We start from the raw sequence: 24,614 nt of genomic DNA on the forward strand, positions 1-24,614 counted from the left end.
CCTCTTCCTCCTCCTCTTCCTCCTCCTCTTCCTCCTCCTCCTCCTCCTCCTCCTCCTCCTCCTCCTCCTCCTCCTCTTCCTCCTCCTCCTCCTCTTCTAACTGTCAATAGAGGAATTATCAGAGCGCAGAGGATCAGATCAAAAGCAGCACTCGGCAGGATCCTTGTCGGGGGGGATCAGACGGCACGCTGTGTTTGGCTTTTGTGCCTCTTGTAGGTGTGTGTGCTGGCTGTAACTGTTGCTTTAACTCACTGAGCTGTCGGGGGGATTAGGCAGAGTGGATCGATGCGTCATTGTAAACAGTTAGAGCGGCTGAGAGGGGCTTTGATACCTGCCCGCCGGACCTGGGATAGTGCCGCCGCCGCCGCCACCGCCGCCGCCGCTCCTGCTCCTGCTGTTGCTCCTGCTGCTGCTGCATGGGAAATTGAACTGCCACTGAAGAGTGACTTTTCAGGATGTGTGAGAATGAGAGGTTCCTGTAATTATTGAGGGATCCGTTCTGGCACTTTGGCTCCATGAATACAAAACAGGCGTGAGAATGAGACCTGAATTGGAAAAAAAAAACTGACAGCTCAGTTTCCGTCAGCTGATAAAGTGACTCACTGAAATGTAGAGCAAATTAAACGACACCATACTCACACTGACGACCCGGAGAAGCAAACACACACACACACACACACACACACACGGAAGACAATAAACACAAAAAGATAAGAGGGAAACAAGAGCAGCAGGGCAGAACAAGAACAAAGATATATTTATCAGCAAAGTGTGAGGAAGCCGTCTGCACACAGGGAGGGATTCATCCAGAACAACTGATCAGATCCACTGAATGACTGCCTCTTTATCTCACAGTAACAGTCAGATCATTATGTCGCAGACGGCAAAAAGCTTGAAGAATGAGAGCGATAAAAGGTCACACGTCAGAGAACGGTTTGTGTTTTTGATTGGTTCGAATCAGCGGTGCAGTGAGACGAGGAATCCACCGGGATTCGTTTGGCTTTTCAAGAACTGAACCCGTCTCCTTCCACCTCTCTGGCCAGCAGCCACGGTTTGATTTAAAGGGTCAATTTACACTGGAAACACAATCAACATATCGTGTCTCCTCACTATCCTCTGCAGCGGTATCTCACCACGCAGCTCGCGGAGGATTCGCTTACTTTATCGATGCAGAGTACGACAGAGGGTCAAAACGATCGCCAACAAAAGGATATTATGTGACACCGACTGCAGGTGTTTCTCTCAGCGCTCCATCTTCGACAGTGGTTCCCAAAGTACGGCTCGGGATCCCCCAAAGGATCACGATAGAAATCTGAGAGGTCAAAAGATGATTGACAGGACCAGGCGACAGAAAAATCTGATATATTCTTGCTGCGTTTAGATATAATGGGCTTTTTTGGATGCAAGTTCAGGTTTGTTTTTACCTCTTCTGGCCTTTGAAAAGTCGAATCAACCTGAGAAGCATAAATCTACTCAGCTGACTGACATAAGCCAATCTTGAGCACAAGACAAAGAAATAAATAGACATTTGGAAGCTCTGATGAAGACCTGCTTGTCGCTTTTTACTACTTCCTTCCTCAGTGGAAACATCGTCTGTTCTTTCTGGAGTTCCACTGGTTTTAGATTTTCCTCCTCAGAAAGAGTCAACACAACAATGGTTCCCAGTCTCCTTCAAAGCCAAGCGTGACCTCATTTATGCTCTGACAATAAATAAATCTGTTTTAAGACTTAATAACCGTCAAAGCCCAAATACTCTGCGTGCCTTCACGTTGGCATCAATGTTAAGAAACCACTAGATGGCAGCTCAGAGTCAAATCCATCCAATCAGCTGTTCTGTAGTAACCGTTTGTTTCTGTGTCTGGGCGAAGAAACATCGTACAGATGTTTTAAAACGTCCCACCAACTCGCAGAACCTCTCCACCATTTTTAAACCTTCTTCTTCTTGTCGTGTCTCGAGGAACTCTTGGCTGCTACACTGCCCCCGGCGACTACAGGCGGTACTGCGCTGTTGGTCTGCATCTGTGAACTTTCAGAAAACGTGCTGAAATGTTCCCGTCTCTGGTTGTTTATCTAAAAAGTTTCTATCAGCAACATGTTGGAAAATACTGCATCTTCTTCTGTCCTGTCTTGTTGATCGCCCAAAGATGGAAGCAGCTGTTCCAGACTGACACAACAGTCGTTGAGATTTGTGCCTTAATTGTACCTCAACATGATGAAGGTGGTTTATATTTCCTTCGTGGTACTCGCAGCTTTGTGGTTAATGAGGGAAATATGTCTTTTTTTGTAATTTGGCTGAACTCATGCTTGAAAATGAGGCAGAAACTGTCATTTATTTCTGTGGTTTGGTTGAAAATGAGTCAGACGTCAGCAGGCGGTGTTGTTAAATAAGCCTTATTGGTTATAACTTCGGTGAAAATCATCCATCCATCACAGGCGGAGCTTTAACTCTGAGTGGATAAAATGTTCTTTTCCTCCACCTGAGTGTGAACGAGAGTGTGGAATGAGATGGCGGGAACACCGCGGCGCCAGTTAGGCAGGTGAAAAATGGCTGTTCATTATGTTATGCCAACCATATCCTAGTTTCAGTAATTGGATGTACTGGTATGCATGTGAGCGCAATATGAACCCCCCATGCATCTGTCAGAGTGTGTGTGTGTGTGTGTGTGTGCAACATGTGACAGGAGGACTCACACACAAGCACACACACACACAAGGTAACACACACACACACAAACACACACACACACACAAACACACACAGATAGACAGCCATGATGGAGGGAGCTGATACTGGACGTCAGGTTGAAGGAGGAGCCTGATCAATAACACAGCTGATACATTCGGTGATAAAGCAGATTTGTTTCAAACAGATGCTCTACTAATCCCACACACACACACACACACAGACACACACACACACACACACACACACACACACACACACAGTCACGTTTGTAATTTCTTAACGTGTCGAGGATTTCACCAACGTTTCCAGCGTCGTCAACACTAATCCAGCTGAAGTTAAGCCCGCCTTGTTTAACACATGTATCGGTTACAGTGTAACATGAAGGAGTATCAGTCCTGGGTATTGATACTGATCAGTCCTTACAGACAGTATTGATCGGCTGGGATCAGCTGTAACGTTACATCAGCAGGAAATCATCGTGCATGAGGCAAACTTTAAAAAAAGCTCCTGACCTACATTCGACTATTTCCCCCGGCGAGTCTGTCCGTCATTTTTATTCTTTTTGCTCGTGAGCCAAAACCAAACTGAACTTAAAGGGTAACTCCACCAACTCAGTGGCTGAGTTGCATTGTGGGTAATGTAGGCGGCAGGTTTTATAAAGGAAGAAAAAAGTGTGGAAGAAGAACGGTGATATCTGTATTAACGTTGATCAGTTGTTTTTATGAATATCAATGAAACCAACTGTGTTAGCGGACTGCTTTCCAAATCATGGCGCCGACATTACCCATAATGCAACTTAGCCAATGAGTGACATCACTGGAGGCAATTTATCAGATTACACACAGAGACACAAACAGCTTTATACCACGAGTTACCTTTAAAATACAAAACTAATTTATGTATTTTTGTTTGCTGATCTGCTCTCCTGTCAGAAGTGTTTCATCAATAAAGTTGATTGAATGTTCAGATGTTCTATGTAGTTTTAAGATAAACTACACAGAAAATTACGCATTTTTTTGCAAACCCAACCAGATTTGTCAACACTTCCTGCAGTAGTTTCAGGTTTAGTTGTGTTTTGAACTTTAACAATGTTAATCGGTTTATTCGGACTAAAGTCAGATCATTCAGGACTGGCTGACACCTGAGGTGCTGCGCAGACAGGTGGCTTTAGTAGTCAACACACAGCCGTGACACAGTCAGACAGCCACAGGGGCCATGCAGTCTCTTAGCTGTACCTTTTGTCGAGTAGTTAAAGGTCAAAGTGTCACAGCAGCACTACAAGTTCATCTTTCCTGTCTCACGACTGTTTCCCTTCAAATGTCAGGGTTATGTGACGTTATGTCAGGTAATGTGTTTCCTTTTCTGTTTGCCTGGTTGGCAAAGTCAGAAAACTCCTTGCAGAAACACACATTTTTTGATTTCTAAGACTGAAATTAACCATCAGCTCTTGAGAAACTGATATTATTTCACCACTTTGATAGATTTACGAGCCTGACGAGGCATTTTACTTTCCAAATCGAGCAATGCTGCTGATGTGTTACTGTAAACACACAAAGAAGACTTCTCAAGTGTTAAACTCCTGAAGACACATCTTAGTTCTTCTTCAGGACTTTTACAGAAAATGACAACCTGCCGTGCTGTTTGTGCAGCTGTAGTAACTCCACATGCTTTTGCAGCCTGCAGTCAGATTGAAACGACCTCTGGGTTTGTATCTCAGGGTTAGCGGCTGCTTTGTCAGCTGTCCAGCTCCTCCACGAACACTTAGAGCCGATCTGCTTAATCAATTGTTAAAACACCGGACCTCACGCCATCGTCAGCGTCTCTGCAGACACAGAGGAGATGGGGAGGAGACTGACAGGACACGGGAAACACAGAGAGGAGGGGAAATGTGTGTTGGTGGAATCGTCCTAAACAGATTTTAGAAATGATGCCGGGCATGCTCGCTGAGACAACTGCTTCAGATGGATATTGCACTGATTGACAGCGAGTCACGAGCATCCAGGGCAGTAAAACCTTTACTGCAGGGGAGGGACGGAGGTTGCAGGATATCAGAGCAATTTATCCAAGGTCACGAGAGGAGGGGTAGTAAATTTCACTCCGAATCAGGCAATGCTGCATCACCACGTGACCCTCTTTCCCGCCAATTTATAGAGACCTGACAGGCCACTTGTACGTGTTCGAGCACAGATCTGCGTTTCGATACGGCAGATGCACAAGTCCTCGGGGTGCTCTCACACTATGCAAGCTATCTGATGAGATCTTAAACTCGGGGCAGAAGAAGTCTGGCAGGCTGTGTTGCTCCCCCTTCCCCAAGTTTATGGCTGCGCTCACGGGCACAACAGAGACTCCGGGCCCATTTATATTCATGGCGCAGCGCCGCTTGCACCTCGTCTAACGTCCTGTCCCTGTTGAGAAGGAAAACTGACACGCCGTGGGCCGGGGAGGGAGGCATCTCCGCTCTTTCCTTGTCATTCTCCTGCCTCTTGTGGATACCGACACCAACCTGAGTGTTTGTGCATGTGTGGCGCGGATGGGTGCATATGTAATTTGTAATACGGGAAATTGATTAGCCTAATTGCGTTCTATTCACAGCTGCATGTGCGCCGCTTAATTTTTCACAATTAGCCCTGAGCGGTGACACGGCGGGGAGCGTCTCCGTTGAAAGATGATGACAACGATAACCTTAGAAATGATGCCTGCGACGCGAGGAGGGGTCGAGGCGGCTCTCGGCGTCCACATGGAAAGAGCAAATTGACTTTGCGTGATGGAGCTAAAGAAATCAGGCTGGATACTCTCACGGCAGTCTAACAAAAAGTGACACAGGGCGTCCTGGTGGCTCAGTTGGCAGAGCGTGACTCTTGACGTGCTTCAGGTTTTTTTCTGTCTTTCTTGTGACATGCCTCCTCCCTCCCCTCTCTCCCATCGGTGTTGTCACTCTCCGTTGTCACCTAACAAACACATGCAAAATGCTCAACAGACCTACAGAGACGCTCTAAAAACAGGCACAACTTTTCTTGGCACCAGACTGGCTCTAGGAGTTTGCATAAACACCCTTCCCAAAAGATGAGGAATTGTTTTCACTTTCCTGGAGACTCTTTATTGCAGGAAAAAGAAAAAATCAATACATCATCTCGAGAGAGAAACCCATAAAAGGCAGAGTTGTTTACGACACGCTCTGATTGCTTTCCATGGAGCAGTTTTACATGTTTGAGCTGCAATTAGAGGGACTCGGTCTGTCAGTCACTCGGGTTTTACAGATGGTGGAAAACAGATGACCTTGATCTACTTTCTGATTCTACTAACTTTACATTTCTCTCATAAAAAGCACCTTTTTCTAATAAATCACTGTTCAATATTTGTGCTGCATCCTGTAATGTACAATAAGCTGTTCACTGCAGAGTTTTTGTTTTGCTTATTTTTGTTCTGGCTTTTGTTTCCGACAGTAATTCAGCATCGAGCGAGCAGAGAAAATCAAATATTTTTATGCTTTTATGTGTTTTGGTGTTCTTCTGTCCTCTGGGCCAAAAATGTGATATTGAAACTTTAATGAGTGTGAGAGAGGCTGTGGAAAATCTAAAAAATTGATTTCTCTTTTGGTACTTCCCTCAAACCTGCATTCTTTCTAAAGCCCAGCAGGGGGCGACTCCACAGACTGACTGTCTGTATGTAAGCTTATGAGAAAATGACCCAAGCTACTTCTAACTCTTTCTAACCTCAGTCAACAGTTTCCTAACGCGTTTATGGTCTGAAGCTCTAGTTTCAAGTGTTATTAGTAAATGTATTTAGTTTTTTAGTAAAAGAGACGATAAAGCAGGGTGTGTTTTAGTGCAGAGGTCACTAATCGGGACCCAGACCACTCACTACAGCGACCCGAACCTTTAACTGATAAATTATTGATGATAATTAAAAATTTGATGCAGCATTTTCATTTTAAAAGTCCGACTTTTCAAGCTTTGACGGCACAGATTTAGGGGAAAGACAAGAGACAATGCTTTGAGAAATAAGCTTTTCTCAAATAGTTTTTCTTACATGTTCGTTCTTTCTACAAATTCTCTACGTGTCGTATGTTCGGCGATTAAAAGCGTCAGAGTGAAGCACCAGCCAAGTTTGGACAAATGAAATAAAATCAAAAATAAATCAAAGAACTACTCTGCATGATAAGACACCACTGAGAATAAGCGGTGTGCTTTTGGGGTGAACTGGCCCTTTAAACTGATTGGAGTTGGGTTTTATTTCCTTACACGCCTGCTTTAAATACATTAGCAGGAAGGACAGAAGAAGAATTGTAATACAGTGCGCTGACAGGAGCACAGGAACACACAGCATAGATTAAAAACAAAGTGGTATGCTCATATGTGGATTAGAGCGCGTGTGTGTGTGTGTGTGTGTGTGTGTGTGTGTGTGTGTGTGTGTGTGTGTGTGTGTCAGAGATCAGCTGTATGTGTGGGCAGCAACCACAGAGTCAACTGGGAGAAACGAGCCCGGTGACAGCTGGACCTGTGGCGGGGCGGAGGGGGTGGCGGTCTGGTTCTGCACGGGCAGCCACGGTTTCAGCTTAACCAGGGTCTTACACTGATCCCTGCTCCACATACGGACGCGCATGACGCTGAGCGCCGCGGAGGCCGCCAAAGACTGCAGAGGACCTCCTGCTCACCTACCGACACGGGTTTATAACCGGGTCAGACTGCAGGGTCAGAGTAGGAATATTAATATCAGAGCTGCGTGTGGAGGCCAGTAAGCCACAGGTAAACATCCACCCATGTGTTATTGCAAAATGGATTACATTCGCAACACCACTGTACTGTAATCTGGCAAAAGATTATTACCCTCCAAACACTTGCACATACAATCTGTTCAATCTCGCTCCACGGCGTGCTGACGAAGCCGTCTGATGGAGCGGTGCAATCGCAATAAATGTGATAAAGCAAACGGGGGGAGATATATATCAAACATCTGTCCAGTGACGAGCAGGCACATGGACCTTTGTCCTTGGGGAAAAAAAAAAATCCTGTTTGGCATTTTGATGTAAATGATGATCTCGTTGGAACCGTGTTGATTCATTTACGGCGGTATCAATCTTTTTATATGCGCTTTGATTGTTTTAACGTAAAGCTGCACAAAAGACTCACGCTGCGTCACGTGACCTCAGTTACTGGGAGCTGCTTTGCTTCAGCGCTCGACGGGATTTCAAAGACAGAACTGCAATAAAGCACAACTACTTCGCTTTCCATCTGCTGTGGCATTTAAAACCTGCTGATCACGGCCCCTCAGATACTATAGAATCAGACAATCCAACTGCTCGGTTCAGCTCCACTTCTCTCCTGAATATTTAAATCCTTTAATGCACAGAGACACCAGCCAAAGGCTTGAATACCCTTCAATTGATTCCTCTTGCAGTGTGTGAAAATTTACAAGACATTTCAGGACCCTCTTCACTTATAACCCCTCCTCCCCCTGCTCTTCCTCACACACAGCAGTAAAAACCACGACTGATTTATTGGGATTTCACCAGGACAGATTTCCATCCTGTGGCCGATCAATCACATGTCGCGTGTAGTTAATGTAGAGCCGTGCATGTCTTAAATATGTCTGCAGTGCTACAGGCAGAAGTCTGTGACAGAAGCCAATATCACTGAGTGAATCTGCTTCATGTCCCTCTGTCTGCAGGGGTCAGCGGGGACGGATAAATCACATGTGGTTTGGACTGAAAAGCCTCCATCGTGGTTTAGCTTTGGGTGCACCTCAGCAGGAAACGCTGCAGGACACCGGCTCGCTCTTTACACTTCTTCACACGACAGCGTGAGCTTTCCATTTATCACGTGGCCGTGATACAGAAAACTATACCATAAAGAATGGAGCTGTAAATCAGCAGACAGGTTTAGAGATGGCCAACAGGGGGAACTCCGAGCCGAGCTGCTCGGCAGTCGGTCTCTGCAGGAATCGGGAATTATGAAACCTGACCTTCAGAAAATGGAGCAGCCAAAGATATTGTCTCCAAATGAGCCAAAGAAACCCGGACCGGGTGTCTGATTGAGTTATAGCTGATGTGTCGGTGTGTTAGATGGACTACAGGCCCAGTTATCACCTCTCTACATACGAGCACATTAACTCTCAGGCATACTGGGTTGCTTTACACGTTTTATGTTTCCTTAAACAATAAATTGAATGTAAAGAAGCTGAGAAGACGAGAGGCATAAAAACTCGGGGGAAAATGCCACTTCAAACATAAATTAAAACTAGATTTACAGCCTCACGGTCGTCTGCCTGTGAGCTCCAGTCAAGTTGCTGTTCCAGAACTGTGGCATTGACTGATGGGAAGAACACATTTTTGTCATTTTATCCCTTTTAGATGTTTGTGCAAAATGTTATATTAATGACCTTGATGTCTGGCCCCTTGGACGCCATATTCTAATCAGTTCGTCCTCATGTGGTGGTGGACGTTGTACCAAATCTCAGAGATATCGCGTTCACAAGACAGGGATGGAAAGATGGACGGAAAACATAACGAGCGAGGCATAAAAACAGTTAATACAGCAAGTTTCTTGCAAAAATCTGCCAGTAGACGAGTGAAAATTGTCTGTAAACAAAACCTCCTTTAGAATATTCTCAAAGGACATTCATGGGTTCTTCATTTCATAAAAGCATTTAAAATCTGACCGAGACTGTCTGCATGGTCGTATCACTTCCACTTCACTTCGTATCAAGTCGAGCTGACCAGTCTGCTTTGGCAAATACATCTAACTTCTCAATGCACATTTCTACAGACTGTCATTTCAAGGACAATTAGCCGGTTCCCTGCATGCTTCAGTCCAGTCAAAGTCAGTGAGTCAAGTGATCACAGCTGTGATTAGCAGTTGATCTATGTGAGAGGCGGCACAACACATTAAAAACAGGCTTTTCTGAACCAGCGTCGGATTGTGACTGAAATAAACAATGACTGTGAGGTTCTGGGAATGTGAGCACACACAGAGGAGTGAGATTTTTTTTTTTTTACTTCATTAATATTTAATTAGATATTTGCAAACTTAATGGCACGAATGCAGGAGTTGTTTGTGCGCTCTGCCGTCCCACAGAGGCCGGCTAAATTCAGCTCTGGCTTCAGTATTTGTTGCCTAAATGTCTCGGCATCAAAGTAACTATGACGCGGCTCGATGACTCTGAATTCAGTCTGTCTTCATCGGAAAAATCACGGAGAATATCAGCAGCTTCTCGCCACACATTTCTTGATTTCACAACGTTCATATACGTCGTTTTCTGACTCAATCTACGGATTTATTTGTCGTGGAACCGACAAACATCCCACTGCTTCTGATGCTGCCATTATTTCTTTGTTGGAAATTAAACCAACACTTGTTTGTCCTCTCTCTCTCTCCGGGCCTTGTAGAAACAGTCCAGTCTAATGTTTCTTATCTGGACTGTTGTGATTGAGAAACTGGTCGACTGCTGTTAATTAACTCCATTTCCATTACTCAGAGCCGGAGCTTCTGGAGCTGTGCCAGCCGCAGCCTCATGAATATAAAGACCAGTTGTTGTCTTAATGTGTTTGAATAGAAGTCTAACAAAGCTCACAGCGTGTTTGTTGGGACTCTATTGGCCTATAACTAATGTTATAAGCTGTTCAAATGTTTTAGAGGACCGGCCGAGAGCAGCCAAACAAATCATGGATGAATTATAAGCCGAGAGCTAAATTTGGCTTTGTTTCAATTTGTCTTGTGTCTTCTGCGTTCTTAACAAATGGTCCAAGATCAGATAAGGATAACGGGGGATGGCGTGAGATGTAGCTTTATTTACGATGATGCTCCGGCTTAAGATAGTCCGATTCAGCTTTCCCCACATGATCGGTCAGGACCTGCAGGAGGAGGGTCACAGATAGTCGCTGGGTCGCAGATTTATCTGTGATTTTGGCTGCAGATATTGTTCCGTTTATCGGAGATGGGTCGCAGGATATTTAAGATGAATCACATTTGGAGCAGCAGCAGAGGAGCTTTAGGGAAACTAAATACACAAAATGCGTTGGACTTGACATTGACTCACACCTGTGGACACGCGCCAACTGTGTCACACTGTGGGTATTTTTGGGTGCAGATTTTTTTATTTTTTTTTGGCTTGTCACCTCTTCTTGCTCACACTGTACTCGTGATGCTGATGAATCTACAGATTAGTTTAATGATTGTGGGTTTAAAGAGATTAGCACAGCTGTTTTTTTTAAAAGTGCTTAGTTAGTTAAACATATTCATACAGGTGAAAGCAAAAAGATACACGTTGGTTGTAATCCTCACACTTTATACAGCGTACAGCTCTTATTGTGAAACCTTTTAGTATCACATAAATATCCATCAAGCTCAGAAAACATTGATCCTTATTCAGGGGGTCACAAATCTAATGGGAACACTGATTTAAATTTAAAATAATTCAATAGTCGTGCAGTAAATCTCACATTTATGAGGCTTATATTCTGAAAATGAATGCATGGATTATTTATAGCAAGCTGCACTTCATAAACTGAATATGAAATGAACACAGCAGATTATAATAATTCACTTTTTTTTAAAGCATAAAATCTCCACAACAAATCTACAAGGAGAAGATGCTGACAGATACACATATAGATAATTAAGTCTACTGTACTTAAAAGGTATCTTAAAAACATATATTCAGAAAGAAAACACTTCCCTCAGGTCAGTCCTGAACAATCGGCTCAACAAACACAACCAAAAAACTAAAAACTCTCCAAGTCTTCTCAGTTAGACTTCCACTTCCCACCACGACCAGACTACCTGCTTGAAGGTGCGTCTTAAAACTAATATGGCGCTCGTCTTGAGTTCAGCTACATACATGTTTTATTTCCTATAACTTCTACACAATAAAAGTCATTTAGAAGCTTTAATTATGAAGCAGTTTGACTCGCTGCAGCCAAAAATTGCGAGTAGAAAAAACAACATCTGTTGATTGGACAGAAGAAGCAATGTGAAGACGTCTCTGAGAATCTGTGACTAAATGTTTTGACTAAATGATTACCTGATTCATCCTGAAAATACGTCTCAGACATTAAAAAATAATCACTGGCTGCAAACCTGCTGTCCTCTCATTAGTATAAAGTTCTGTCTTTGTGTCGGCCTCTCTCATCCACCACTAAAGCTCAAAGCAGTAATATTTACTAAAAGACACCAACGTTGGGAACTCAGCCAGCTGAAGATTCATATTAACTTCAGCTGACCTTCACAAAACATCTTTACACAAAACAAGGACTGTGGATTTGTGGACTGAGGGAGCTTTTTGCAGCCTGAATCGACAGAGGGAACAATTCCAGCAGCTAACAACCCTTTTAATGTACATATGGGTGTTAAATGTACTAAAAGGACGTTTAACTGGTTCTGAAACAGCCTCAATTTAATACTGACGGCTCTACATGCAGACAAGACATCAGTGAGAAGATTGTTTATTTCTGTCAAGTTATTGTAGTTATTCTTAAAGCCTGTAATTGGGTCAGATTCAAACTAATTGGGGTTAAATAAGATAATAAACTATTTATTTTAGGCTGGAGTGTTAAGGACAAAAACAGGAAAGAAGCTGCTCTGTGGTCGGCGGTTGTACGGCACGAAAACAAGGACTACTTTGTTTCACCATCGTGATCGTTTTACGTCGGAATAAACAAAAAATCAAAGTTCCTTGTGGCAGTTTTAAGAATAATATCAAGATACGCTTGAAAAATTGAACCTATTCTTAGTTCTGTTCAGGTTTAGGGACCAAAACAACTTAGTTAGGGTGAGAGAAAGACTGGTAATGGTTAAAAGAAGCGATCAACCGACCGGGGAACAGATTCAGTCAGAATTCGGCACGACTGGCGACGACAGATATATCCAATTCTGTACCTTTCACAGTAAAAGTTCGGAAAACAAGTATACACTACGTAAATGCTCATCTGGGGGAACTTAAATTCACTTTTACACAATTTAACTGACAAGTTATTTAATAAAGTAGCCTGTGACATGTAAGATAAAGCGGTATATACTGAGATTAATTCCCAGTTTGATTTTATCTGTGGAAAAAAAGCAACAGAGCACATTATTTTGAAAGCTGTTTCAGCGAGACTGAGACGAGGTTGTGTAACCTGAAGCATCTGTGGAGATAATTTAAGAGTCAAGCCTGTCAAACTGTCAGTGTTTATTAGAAACGTATGAATGTTTGTGTATGCTATCGGTTAAAGTTCCTGTGTTGAAGTCGCTTTTGTCAACCCATGAATCCAGACTGACAGCCTCATGGACTCATAATTCACACGTCAGTTAAACATTCTGTATTTAGGACATGAAGAACGGCGTTAAGAGAGAGAGACGTGACACGTTTCAGCTCTCAAGCCAAGCATGAGAAAAAACATTGATACAGCACTACAGACTCATTTTGTGTGGTGATGCTGCAGATCCTCACTGGAGGTCTCTGTTGGTTCGTCGCTCTAATTAGCTGCTTCACTCATTTAAACACTGAATCAGCCGCTTCTCTTGTGACTCTGCTTTTGTCAATTATAGAGGAGCTGGCTGTGAGACGTGAGCCAAAGTGGGAGGCTGGTTTATGGAAATGTCTTATCAGTTTTCCTATAATTCCTACCAATAGAGGTCAATAGAGGTCACGGATTACTAAATGGCTCTCGGAGCATGGTGTAATATCGGAAAGTGTCCTCGAAGGAGCTGGACGGTCAGCAGTTTTACTGATAATGACACAGAGGAGGACGAGTTTATCAGCATGTGTGCGGCGACGCAGCGGGCTGCAGATGCATGGACGAGTGTATCGATCACGGAGCAGAAGACGGGACAGGTGCACATTGTTAAACAGCTGCAGCAAAGGCGTCATGCCCAGAATATAAAAGCCGTCATTAAACACTGCGCCGATAAGACCTCGCTCCTCAGCCAGATGTATTTACCGCCGCAGCCTCACGTTAATGAGCTGGATCAGGAATCAGCTGGAGGACTTGACACCTCTGCAGCGACTCATCAATAGAGGCCTCTTTTTTCTTTATTCAACCGACTTTATTCATACGGTCAATATCAGAAAAATGAAGAGAGGGAGAATTTTAGTTGAATGACACCGCAGAGAAATGACATTGAAATAAAAAATGCACAGAAATTATAATATAAATAAACTACTTACAGTTGACGGCTGTGCACGGTTGGAGTCTCTTGAAAGGAAAAAGAAAATAAATGAGAGGAAAATCCAATGTGTGAGATTACAATATACATATTATACTGAGCCGTGCGTATTAAAAATGCGCTCGTATTGTCATCACCGAGTCTGCGGAGGCCATACATACTGAGCAGGAAGTGTCAATGTGTGCAGAAAATCCTATTCACCTTATCAACAATATTCAACTTACAGCAGCTGATAACATATGTGCAGGCTCAACGTGCAGATGTGGGTATTTGCATTATTACCTGTGCAGTTTATCAAACCGTGCAGGTGTCAGCAGAGTGAAGGTTCACCGGAATAAACCACAAGGAAAGGAAAATGATGTGATCGAGTGATAAAGAGCCAGCAGTTATTCTGAATGCATCCTCTGTCAAATGCAGCTAATTCTGTAAAGAAGCTGCTTCCACCATATATCACCCACTAGAGGGGGATAAGCACATCTTTAATGTTTGTTAGTCAAACAGCACTGACGACAGAGAATACACAGACTGTCAGTGAGAGGTTCTCCCTCAAAGATATAGTCTCACTTTGAGCAAAAGAAGATCAAATATTGGTCGGAGGAACTTCTTCAGTCACCTTTGTATTAGTTTGACTTTGCCAGGAGAGGCTGTAAGAAAAAAAAGCTTCAGCTATTATAATAATCTGCCACTGGGAGATAGGATTGTGCAGCGTGCGTGTACTTGTATTATTAATATTGCGGGGGAAGAATATCTGTTCAAACAGTCACATCATGAGGACTAACCTTTCCAAACCTCTCCAAACAGCCGAGGCTGAGAGTGAAAGCCACAGTCCTACCTGCAATCTCTGCCCATAATCTCTATAAATAACCTTGTACACATGTACTTTGTGAAAGTTTGTGATTCAGATTAAGAGACAGCAAAGCTTGTCGCTGCAGAACAGTGAAAGGTTGTGTTTTTTGTTCAAAATCACAAGGAACTTTTAAGTGTACTGTTACATAACACCATCAGCAAGAACACTGGATACGTCTGCATAATCCTTTAAGTCATCTTGATGCCTGTCACCGGGTCAGAATCCGACTCATCCGGGTTGGATAAGTGGTAACATTAAAGGTGGGGAAGGTGATTCTGGAGGAAGATAGGTGACTCATAAATAAAAGCATTGGCATTTGACGACCTGGGAATGAGACTCAACGATCATCCATCTTTCTCCAGAATTGCCTTCCCTAACTTTAAAGATGCTATATGTAAGTTTAATGACCAGGCGCTGTCTCCAGCAGTGGAAACGCCAACGTTAGGCTGTTTTCCTTCATTTTACTGTGAAACGTGATGATTCATCCTCATCCTCTCATGTTGGACTGACACTGCAGTAACTCGCCTCTCGGACAGGCAGAGTCTGGTGGACTAGCATGCTAACTTTGTTGATATCTCTGCAAAACTGTTCGTCTTCAAACTCTTGATAATTTTAGTAGATTTTTGAATGTTTTAAACTAAAACAGTGTCACAGGCAGAGGATAAGGCTGTTCTGTAAACTGGTGGTACGGTACTAAATTCACCATTGTAGTCTTTTGTCTGAAGGGGTCAACAGAATCAACAAAACATAAAAAGTTCCTTGTCACAGCTTTCAGTTTGGGCTAAAGATTAGTTAAATGTTCAGCCTATGGTTGTGGTCCATCTCTGTAGTAGTTATGATTATGGTTAGGACTGCATGATATGGTAAAAGAAATCATCTTGCACTTATTTTGAAGGATATAAAGACAAGACGGAATGATAAGTTTTGGATTGTAACGTTTAACTCCACTGAAAAATCTGTAAAAATCATGATGATAATGATTTTTCACCAAAGTCTGTTGGGTTGTTTTTTGGTTGGTTTGGTTCATTTGTTGGTTGGTTTGTTTTGGCTGTTTTGGTCCTGTTGTTTTGTTGGTTGGTTGTTCAGTCTTTTTGTTGGTTGTTGAGCTTGTTCTCTGTTTGGTTGGTTAAAAAAATGAAAATAAAAAATCAGGTGTTAGCATTCATGGGTTGTTTGATTACATTTAAGAGAACTGTTGGGCCTTGGCGGAGCTATGCACTCTACCCAAGCGCCAAGTGTTATTTCTGATTCATTAATAAACATCAGAGCAAATCCAATTTGATTTAAATTAATCAAAGCCAAAGCTCACAAATGGATTTTATTTCTAGTTCCTATCTGCCACAGAAGCTGAAAAAAAAGGTTTTAGTGAACTCTGGCAATTCTGTCAAGTTTTCAGGAAACCCTCGGGTTTTAGGAGGCGTTATAAAACAACGCCTTCGGTTTTAGAATGAATCTTTTAATTGCCGCCTTAGGTCTTGAAGATAACAGAAAGGTCCCTGCTTGAAATTACTTAAAAGTGCTTCTGATGTGTACACAATTCAACAAAAATAGGGCATTTTATTGAATCATGAACTATGTCTTAAAACAATACCATGCAACCTCAAGATTAATGATTTATATTTCAGGAAAATAGATCTGAAACTACATGTTTACGGAGAATCATAATACAGTAGTTAATTTGTGATTACATGTAAACGGAGGAGGTTTGTAAGAAGCTACCATCAAATAGATCCTAGCAGCATGTCTGTGTGTAACAGAAGGACAACAGGGTTTCGGTTGCAATTGATTCCACTCACTCCGTCATCGGTGTGACTCATGCTGAATCCAGTTTGTAACAGCGTCATGACGCAAACAGCAACCTGTCTCCTGCTCAGACTACAGCATGTACCTACAACCAGGCTGCAGAGCCAGATAGACTGAGTGTGTCGTGATGATTCAGGATGGATGTACCTCGTCATGCAGCCTCCTTCAATAAACCCTCTCGATACAACGGATGACCACGGTGACTTCTGATCCCAGAGATCAGAGTGGAGGCTTCAGCCCTTGTATACACAGGAATGATTTTTGGAGGATTTAGCGCGAGCACAGATGCAAAGCCTCTTTCCTTTATGTATCAGTGCAGTTTACAGATTCTGCTGATTGTTAGAGTTGGAGGGGTCAGAGCCCAGCAAATCTACAGAGCCAATCTGCATTTCAGCTGCGTCACAAAGCTTAGCTGACTGCACTACTCTGAATTAGAAAAAGGTATATTGGAAGCCGCATTTAGCCAAATTGGTACAGGTTGTTATTTCTTTTCTTGGATTCCAGCCGATACACATAAATGATAACCTGCTTCTCGTGGCCAATACCAATAAGATAAACAATGATTTTACATGTTTTGTTTAAAAAAGAAGTGGAATGTGTAGTTCATGCACACGTGAGAGAAAAGGCTAATATGTAGTGAGCAAAGATGGATGATTCAGAGAGAGTATAGCATGCTCTTCTTCTTCTTCTTCTTGCTTTTCTTTGTCACACTCTTCTTCTTCCTCTTCTTGTTTTTTGGGACATCGCAATCCAACTGTACAGCTGAGCACTGACACAAGATGTTGCACTTGTTAAGTCCAGGAAAGTGATTTCTCTTCGTAATTTTCATCCCTCTTTATCGGCACTGATTCCACAAATACTGATAAATGGCCAACGGTACAAATTCCTTATCGTGCTTTCCTAATACAAAGCCTTGTCACACAGTTATTGATGACTCATTCCCTGTTTGGTTTAATCCCATATCCATCAGCCTGGAATTCGACCTTCATACATCTGCCTCAGCTGTTTCCCCGCCTTGATTAAACACATGGAAGGTTGAAGCTTTTAAACATTTTGACCACGTACGTTTGCTCCCCGTCAAAGACATTAACCCGAACCTATTCCGGTGCTGTTGCAGCTCAAACATGGATAATGTCATTGAAAGGAATGTGGCAGATGCCCTCTCGCGGTGACGACTAATCAATTTATGAGATGATTTATGAAGCGGCGCCTACCTGGAGAATCGCATGTACGACATGTGCGATGTCTTTTATTTTGGGATTTCATCATGTGACTGGAAAAACAATCCCATAATAAGTATTCTGCTGGCCTACCCACCCAAGCGCCTCCGCCTGCATGTTTATCTGCAATGTTTTCTACGAGGAGCTCGCCGCTCGGTCCCACGCAGGAAGTAGAACATAGAGAGAACTGCGCCACACAGCCACACTGAGCCTCGTGCACTCGCCAAATCTCTTGATAAGTTTATACACTACAATCAAGCCGTAGGCCATGACGCCTGGCAGGGATTACCAAAGGATTACAATATATTCACCCCACTGGGATTCCATCACATGGTGGATCAGATCTCTGTGACAGGGGACCAGTGTGCAGCACTCCCCCAGGGCCACAAACACGACTGTGACAGATTTGACAAAGAGCCTAAGTCTGTCTGACAGCTCAACACAAACCGCTGTCTGGCTACAATGTGAATGTTAAACCAGCGCTACAGGGTTTGACATCAGGGCGTCCTGCCATGGTGCTTCTCCCCCATTACCTACCACAGGGCAGAAAGCAAAGTAATTAGGGGCTCTGGAAGAAATATAGAAAGTAAGGCCAAGAGTTGCTCGTTGCAATCCAGTCCATTACTGATGCAATGCTGCACAAAGAGCTCGGATTTTTTAAAGGCAAACTATGAATCCCTTTTAAAAAATAGACTTTGTGACTGAATAATTGAAATATCAGTTTCAAACAGGGCTGTTTTGACAGAAATTCCTATGACTATATGATTCACAATTGCTGGGAAGGATAATTCTTGCATCATAATTTACATTTTCACTTAAAAAATACAAAGTCCCTGCCGACTGTATACAATACAGTAGGCGGGGACATTTCTGCAGCGCTACATTATTTCATTATTATGCCATCGTTTCATTTTACTTGTGTAAAACACAAACAAAAAACTGCTTTGCGATTCGGATATTGCACTCAGACATATTGCAATTTCGATAAAAAGTTCAACCCTTGTTCCAAACTAAAAAAAAACTTCCCCAAACAGCCTGCAAATCACAATAATGGATGTCAATTAATCAGCAGAGCCAAAAACCATGCATGCATACCTTTGGCAGATTAGGTTTGGATGCTTTGGCCTGCGGGAAAAAATTAAGCAACAGCCTCAAAAGTACTGTCACGAGAGAAAAATTATAAATCCTCTTGTTCTCCATTTGTAGCATTAAACACTGGACACCATCTGTTGGGTTGGACCACAGAATACAACAGCAGCAGGGTGGCAGCTGCCACCCTAAGACGCAACAGCCTGGCCACTGCCTCATGTCGCACGCTGACACAATCTAAAAATACTACTCTGGGCTTCGTTAATGGGCTCTTACACTGTCTTAGTTATATGGCAGGCAGACCAGCACACTGAGCAGAGATGAAGCTGAAAGGTCATTAATCAAAACGAGCCAACTCTAAACAAAAGGCAGTTTGGTTGGCCTGCCAGCAGGGATTACTGAGCATTATGACAACATTTCAGAGAAAGGCAGCAACTGGTCCTTTGTATCTAACATTTCAATCCTCTCTCCTGACCCCTCCCCTCCACTCTGACCCCTCCTCCAGGCAGTAGGTGACTGAGATGGGCGTTCGTCTAGGCTGCTCCAGCGACTCCCCGTGGTGGCCGCCACCGCTGCTGCTGCTGCTGCTGTTCTGCACTCTGCCCTGCTGTTCAGGAAGGCCGTTCGGGATTCCCATGCCCTCTGTGAACGTGGCGGTGGTGTTCAGCGGCTCGGCCTACCAGACGGAGATTAAGGGGCGGTTAAGCAGGGAGAACTTCATGGACCTGCCTCTGGAGGTGAACCCCATCACTGTGCTGGTCAACAACACCAACCCACGGGCGCTGCTCACCCGCATCTGTGACACCCTCTCCACCAACCGCGTCCATGGAGTGGTGTTCGAGGACAACGTTGGCTCGGAGGCCGTGGCACAGATCTTGGACTTCATTTCCACTCAGACAGCTGTGCCCATCGTGGGCATCAGCGGCGGCTCGGCTGTCGTCCTGCCATACAAGGTCAGTGTTGGGCCGGGGAGGGGGGTCGGGGTTTCTTCCACAGCCAAGACTTGTGGGAGCATCATTGGAAAATATAATTTGGAAGCTGATCAAACATGGCAATCACATTCTTAACCTCGTAATCTGCATGAAATATGCCCAGAAACCACACATCAAACATTAAGTCAGTCAGAGAGAAGGACTTCTGAGAGATGCACTCTGAAGGCCACTTGGAAGCCTGAGGATCCTGATTAAATCTTCAGGTAATTTCTTATTGATATCATTCACAGTCAGCAGCTAAACAGAAGGCTGTATAAAGTAATGAACACAAGACATGACGGGATGAATACAGATCATCCGCCGTTAAACAGCAGCAGCAGAGCCGCCACCAGCTACACTCCACCTCTGGGTAGTAAATCGCATGCAATTCTCCTATTGTTGCAGGCTAAATGACAGACTCTTTAATTCAAACGCTAACAGGGGCGAGCCGATGGCTTTTCATCATTTCTCCCCGTCATCCTGGTTTGTAACGGCTATAAATTCAAAGTTTTAGAAGACATGGGCAGGTGTGGCGCAACAGAGGCAGGCTGTTATACCTCCAGACTGAAATCTGACAGCTTTAAGAAAAGCCTGCAGAGTTTTGTCTCAGTTTGTTGTAAACACGCTCATGTAACTATTTAGCTTCAGGCCACAAACAGAGCTCATCTATATTTACTGGTGTTTTGCAGTGGGGCAAGAAGTTTTCAGTTCTTCCTTCACTCCAGTACTACAAGTAAAAGCTTCTCTGATTCCAGCGTACTAAATGTGAACATGTTCTGGTTTATTTCCTCTGTGACAGAAAACTGATTGTCTTTGGGTTGTGGACAAAACAAAACCTGTAAGGACGTCATCTTGGGCTTTTGGAAACACTGATCAACATTTTTCACCATTTTCTAATTGATTAACCAAGGAAACAATTCAGCGATTCAGCTCTCAAGCAACTAGTATTATTGTATTATGCAACCAAACTTGAAACCTTGAAAAAAATGTCAGATTTTATACATTCGTAACTTCCATACTTTTATCATCTATTACTGTTAACTGACTTACATAACCTTTGAGCTCAAGTTATAAAGATTTCAGGTTGTTAATTTACCATAACTCATTTAGCAGACTGACAGTGACGAGAGAAATTATAAAGAAACAGACCATAATGGCAAATTGATGTCATCTGACTTTGATATTTAAATCTTGTTTTGGAGCATTTGTCGTCGAGGTGTCGAGGACTCCTGACTCCTTTCACAGAGGTCATACAGATGGTTTGATCTGTTTTTTAGATATCAAATTAATCAGCTCAAACTGTTAATTACAACCATTAAAACAAAACTTAAATATTTTAATCACAATTTCACTCAAGGTGCAGATTTTTTTTTCTTGGAAGCAGTCGGATAATCACACAGAGGCCCACACGTAAAGTCATTTTAGTGCTAATTACAGCAGAAATAATGAGTGTCAGAGAAATGGACAGGCACAATCTGTCATTTTTATATGACTTAATGATTAATAAATATCAGAAAAAAACAGTCTGCTCAGGAATGCTCTAGCGTAGCACTATGTTCAAAAAGCAATAAATTAATAAGGTAACTCTGTCAAGGTCTGATACCTCTATGTTCGTTAAAACAGATACACTGAAATTAGGTTTTTAGATGGTCACTATCGTTTGTGTTGAATCATTCCCAGTACTCTTTGTAGCGTATGTAGGGCTAACGCTTAGGAGGGGAAAATAGCTCAGGAGGTAATTGTGACATTAGAGCAGCCATTAAACTGGAAGGTTTAGGTGCAGTGATCCATCTATAGGAGCATGAACAGCCAACACAATAGGCTGAGCCACAGACACCAACTATAATCCTTTCAGAATAGCTTTTTTCTGGTTCCTTCTGAAAACAGAGCCTGGCAACACAGAATTTGAGGCTCTTCAACAAGATGGTTTAAACTGAGTAAACATTGCACATTATAGGGATTTCTTAAAAGCTACATGCAATAATGAAGAGAGAAACATTACCAATTCAGAAAGTGTTGGACAATAAGTGTGGGACAATGTGAAAAAACTAGTTAGTGTTGTCAGAAAAAAGCAATGGATGAAGATAAGGAACGGAAGGGGTCCAGGACTAGACCCCTGTGGGACACCACATCAGTTGTCTGCACACTTAAATTTACAAATTATCCAATATGTAATCTAAGGTAATGTTAACAGTAAACTTCAGGGGATCTCCTTTTAGCTTCATTGTCAATAAATGTCCATTCTGAAAATGATGACATGAAAAATAATTTAAAACTGGCATTACCTCTTTGCAGTAACATACGTCCACAGATCAGTCAAGTTCCTGTTCCTGAGCTGATGGTGTTGAATAACTGGCGGAACAATTTGACTTTTGACTTTTAGGATGTTTTCATAATTCTATCAATACATATTTGCATGTCAAATATGATCTTATTATTGTATAAATCCTTGTGTTTTGTGAGCTCACAGTGACCTTGACCTCTGACCTTCGGACACTAAACTCTCATTAGTTCATCCGTGAGTCATGGTGGGTATTTGTACCAAATGTAGAGTAATTCCCTCCAGGCCTCCTTGAGATATCGTGTTTCAACAATAACTTCTGTATTCTTCAAGTTATGTTTATCTGATTAGAATATAGTTATTTAGACTTTTCGATTTTTGTTGCATTTTGAGTCTTGCAGCATTTTCTATTTTGTGAGAAACTCGTGCTCTCATAAGACTCCTGTAATTTCCTTAATTCATCTTGGTTTATAGACGGCTCCCCTGTCAGCTGCATCCATTTCAGAGAACATGTTTGGGGATCTTGCCATCAGCGTGGCATCTCAGGGGTAATAAAAGAGATGTCACTCAGCAGTTAATGCCTCCTGCTGCTCATTTGCACTCTAACTATTCTAACTTCAGGACAGTAACAGCAACTCAATCACAATAAATTACCAAATAAACACATGTTATGATAAATAAGCCTAATGACAAGGGCTGGCAGCTGTTCAAATGAACAAAAATCTTTCCATCAGTAATTAGCCAACAAGGAAGTTGAGAACATTAATATATGGTGTGTAGTGAATGCAATTAAAAGTGCCTTACAGACCAGTGAATGCATGCATTATTAATAAGGAGAGTCTCAGTTGGAAACCATCTGTAATCTTCAGCTACCCACTGAGGTACCAGGCCTCTGATTGGTGTGAGTTTTTTTTTATTTCAGGAAAATAACAATTTCCTCGTGGAGTCACTTTACCATATGTAGGTTTGCATGTTTTGGCCCTTTCACTTCAACTCTCTTAGATTTAGGTTGCTGCTGATCATTCTGGATCGTCCCATACCAACTCACCTAGACCCTCCCAGAGGATGTGCTGGACCGAAATAACCTTTATTTGTGACAGAACTATATTAACACTGCATAAATCAGAATTTGGTTGCAAATCATCCTTGGGGGTTTCTTGGATGTTCAGAACATTTCAACCCAATCCAGTGACAACAAGCGATTGTTGAGGCTTAGAATAGACGTACAAAGAATCTCAAAAATTGTTAAATTCATGCTCTTGTTTTATGGTGGATGGAGGTAATGTTACTGTTGCATAATATCACTGTTGGTGTCTTATTTGTTGCTGTATGTTGTGTTGTGCTGTTGGGATGATCTGCCAATCAAGAAAACAAGCTCTAGAAAAGCATTATGTTGCTTTGTTGTGTCAAGAAAGGTTCGTGCACAACATGGAAGGCTTTTCAAAGATCTCATCAAGGTGATGCTGTATTGTGTCTTTCAAATAAAGTAGGGTTGCTGCCGCTCAGCTGATTGAAATGTTGCATTTCCAACCACCGCTGACCACATGTTAAATGTCCTGAGGTCAGCAGTAAAGTAGCTCAACCTTACAAATCTGAATTTAACGGGATAAGAGCAGGCAGCAAAAACAAGCAACAAACATACTGGGCAAGGAAAAAACAAAGGACAATCCAGAAAACAACGAGAAACAAATCAGGACTGGGGAACAGGGACAGGAGCACAGGAGCTGCGTGGCCGAAAACAGACAAACCAACAAGGAGTGAGGGAACAACACAAGCTTCCATACAAACTAAACTAACGAGGGGATGAGGTGCAGGTGCAGGTGTTCTGAAGAGGCTGATGGGAGACAGGTGTGGAGGAACAATCAGGCAGGAGCAGCACAAGAACACAGGTGAGCAGGAAATCAAAGTGACAACAAGACACAAGAGGCTATAACTTCAAAAAGAAATAGAAAATAGCCAAAAACTAAATCCATGACCGATACAAGGTCTTATTAATTCAGCTCTCCCAGCTTTACATGATTAATACTGAATATATATAAACATTTGCACACTTTTAAAGATTGCTGAGCCTTCCTAACAACTCATCAGTAACATGCTGCCTCAGTTCAGAGAGGGCTGCCAATAGCGAGCTTAGGGGGAAGCAGAAACGAGGGTCTGTCAGCATATCTGCTTAACATCAGAGGGACCGCGATGGATTACACCACACTAACAGAGCTGAAGTGGTGGCGTTTTACCTCTGGGTTGAGTCTGTCCAGAGTGATTATAGTGGAGCATATCACAGGATCCAGATGGCAGACGTCCAGGACGACACAAGTGGAAAATGATGAACTACCACGTACTGACGCACAGGATCATTACAGTCACTGGATTGACATGAGATTAAAAGTCAAGGCTTGAAACAACAATGACTTCAACTGGTCAGTCTATTAATCAAAATATGACTCGTGCTAGCAACAGATTGTGTTTGTCTGTGGCAAATATTTATGTCTCATATTTGCAGAAACAAATTCGCCTGCAGGGATCAATAAAGAATCGTCCTTATGCTTTAATTACTCTTTCATTAGCCTAATACTTAA

The 24,614-nt window shown here is 42.7% G+C and overlaps 1 protein-coding gene and 1 long non-coding RNA gene across 7 annotated transcripts in view; one reads left to right on the plus strand and one right to left on the minus strand.

The window, feature by feature from the left end:
- Positions 1 to 24,614, minus strand: part of LOC115575100 (uncharacterized) — a 116,217-nt gene that overhangs the window by 41,335 nt on the left and 50,268 nt on the right. The window contains exon 3 of one of the 5 annotated variants that reach the window (XR_003982631.1): positions 13,829 to 13,856. The exons of the other annotated variants lie outside the window; for them this stretch is intronic. This is a non-coding gene — a long non-coding RNA (uncharacterized LOC115575100). The remainder of the gene's footprint in view (positions 1 to 13,828; positions 13,857 to 24,614) is intronic. 5 annotated transcript variants of the gene reach the window in all.
- grin2ca (glutamate receptor, ionotropic, N-methyl D-aspartate 2Ca) overlaps positions 1 to 24,614 on the plus strand; it is a 71,234-nt gene that overhangs the window by 1,539 nt on the left and 45,081 nt on the right. The window contains exon 2 of one of the 2 annotated variants that reach the window (XM_030406943.1): positions 19,296 to 19,739. In XM_030406943.1, coding sequence (XP_030262803.1) covers positions 19,308 to 19,739 — 432 coding nt within the window. In that variant the 5' untranslated portion in view covers positions 19,296 to 19,307. Of the gene's footprint in view, positions 1 to 19,291; positions 19,740 to 24,614 lie in introns of both variants that reach the window. The other variant, XM_030406942.1, reaches the window with a different exon arrangement.

Source organism: Sparus aurata, chromosome 23 (assembly GCF_900880675.1).
Source record: "Sparus aurata chromosome 23, fSpaAur1.1, whole genome shotgun sequence".
Taxonomy (NCBI): domain Eukaryota; kingdom Metazoa; phylum Chordata; class Actinopteri; order Spariformes; family Sparidae; genus Sparus; species Sparus aurata.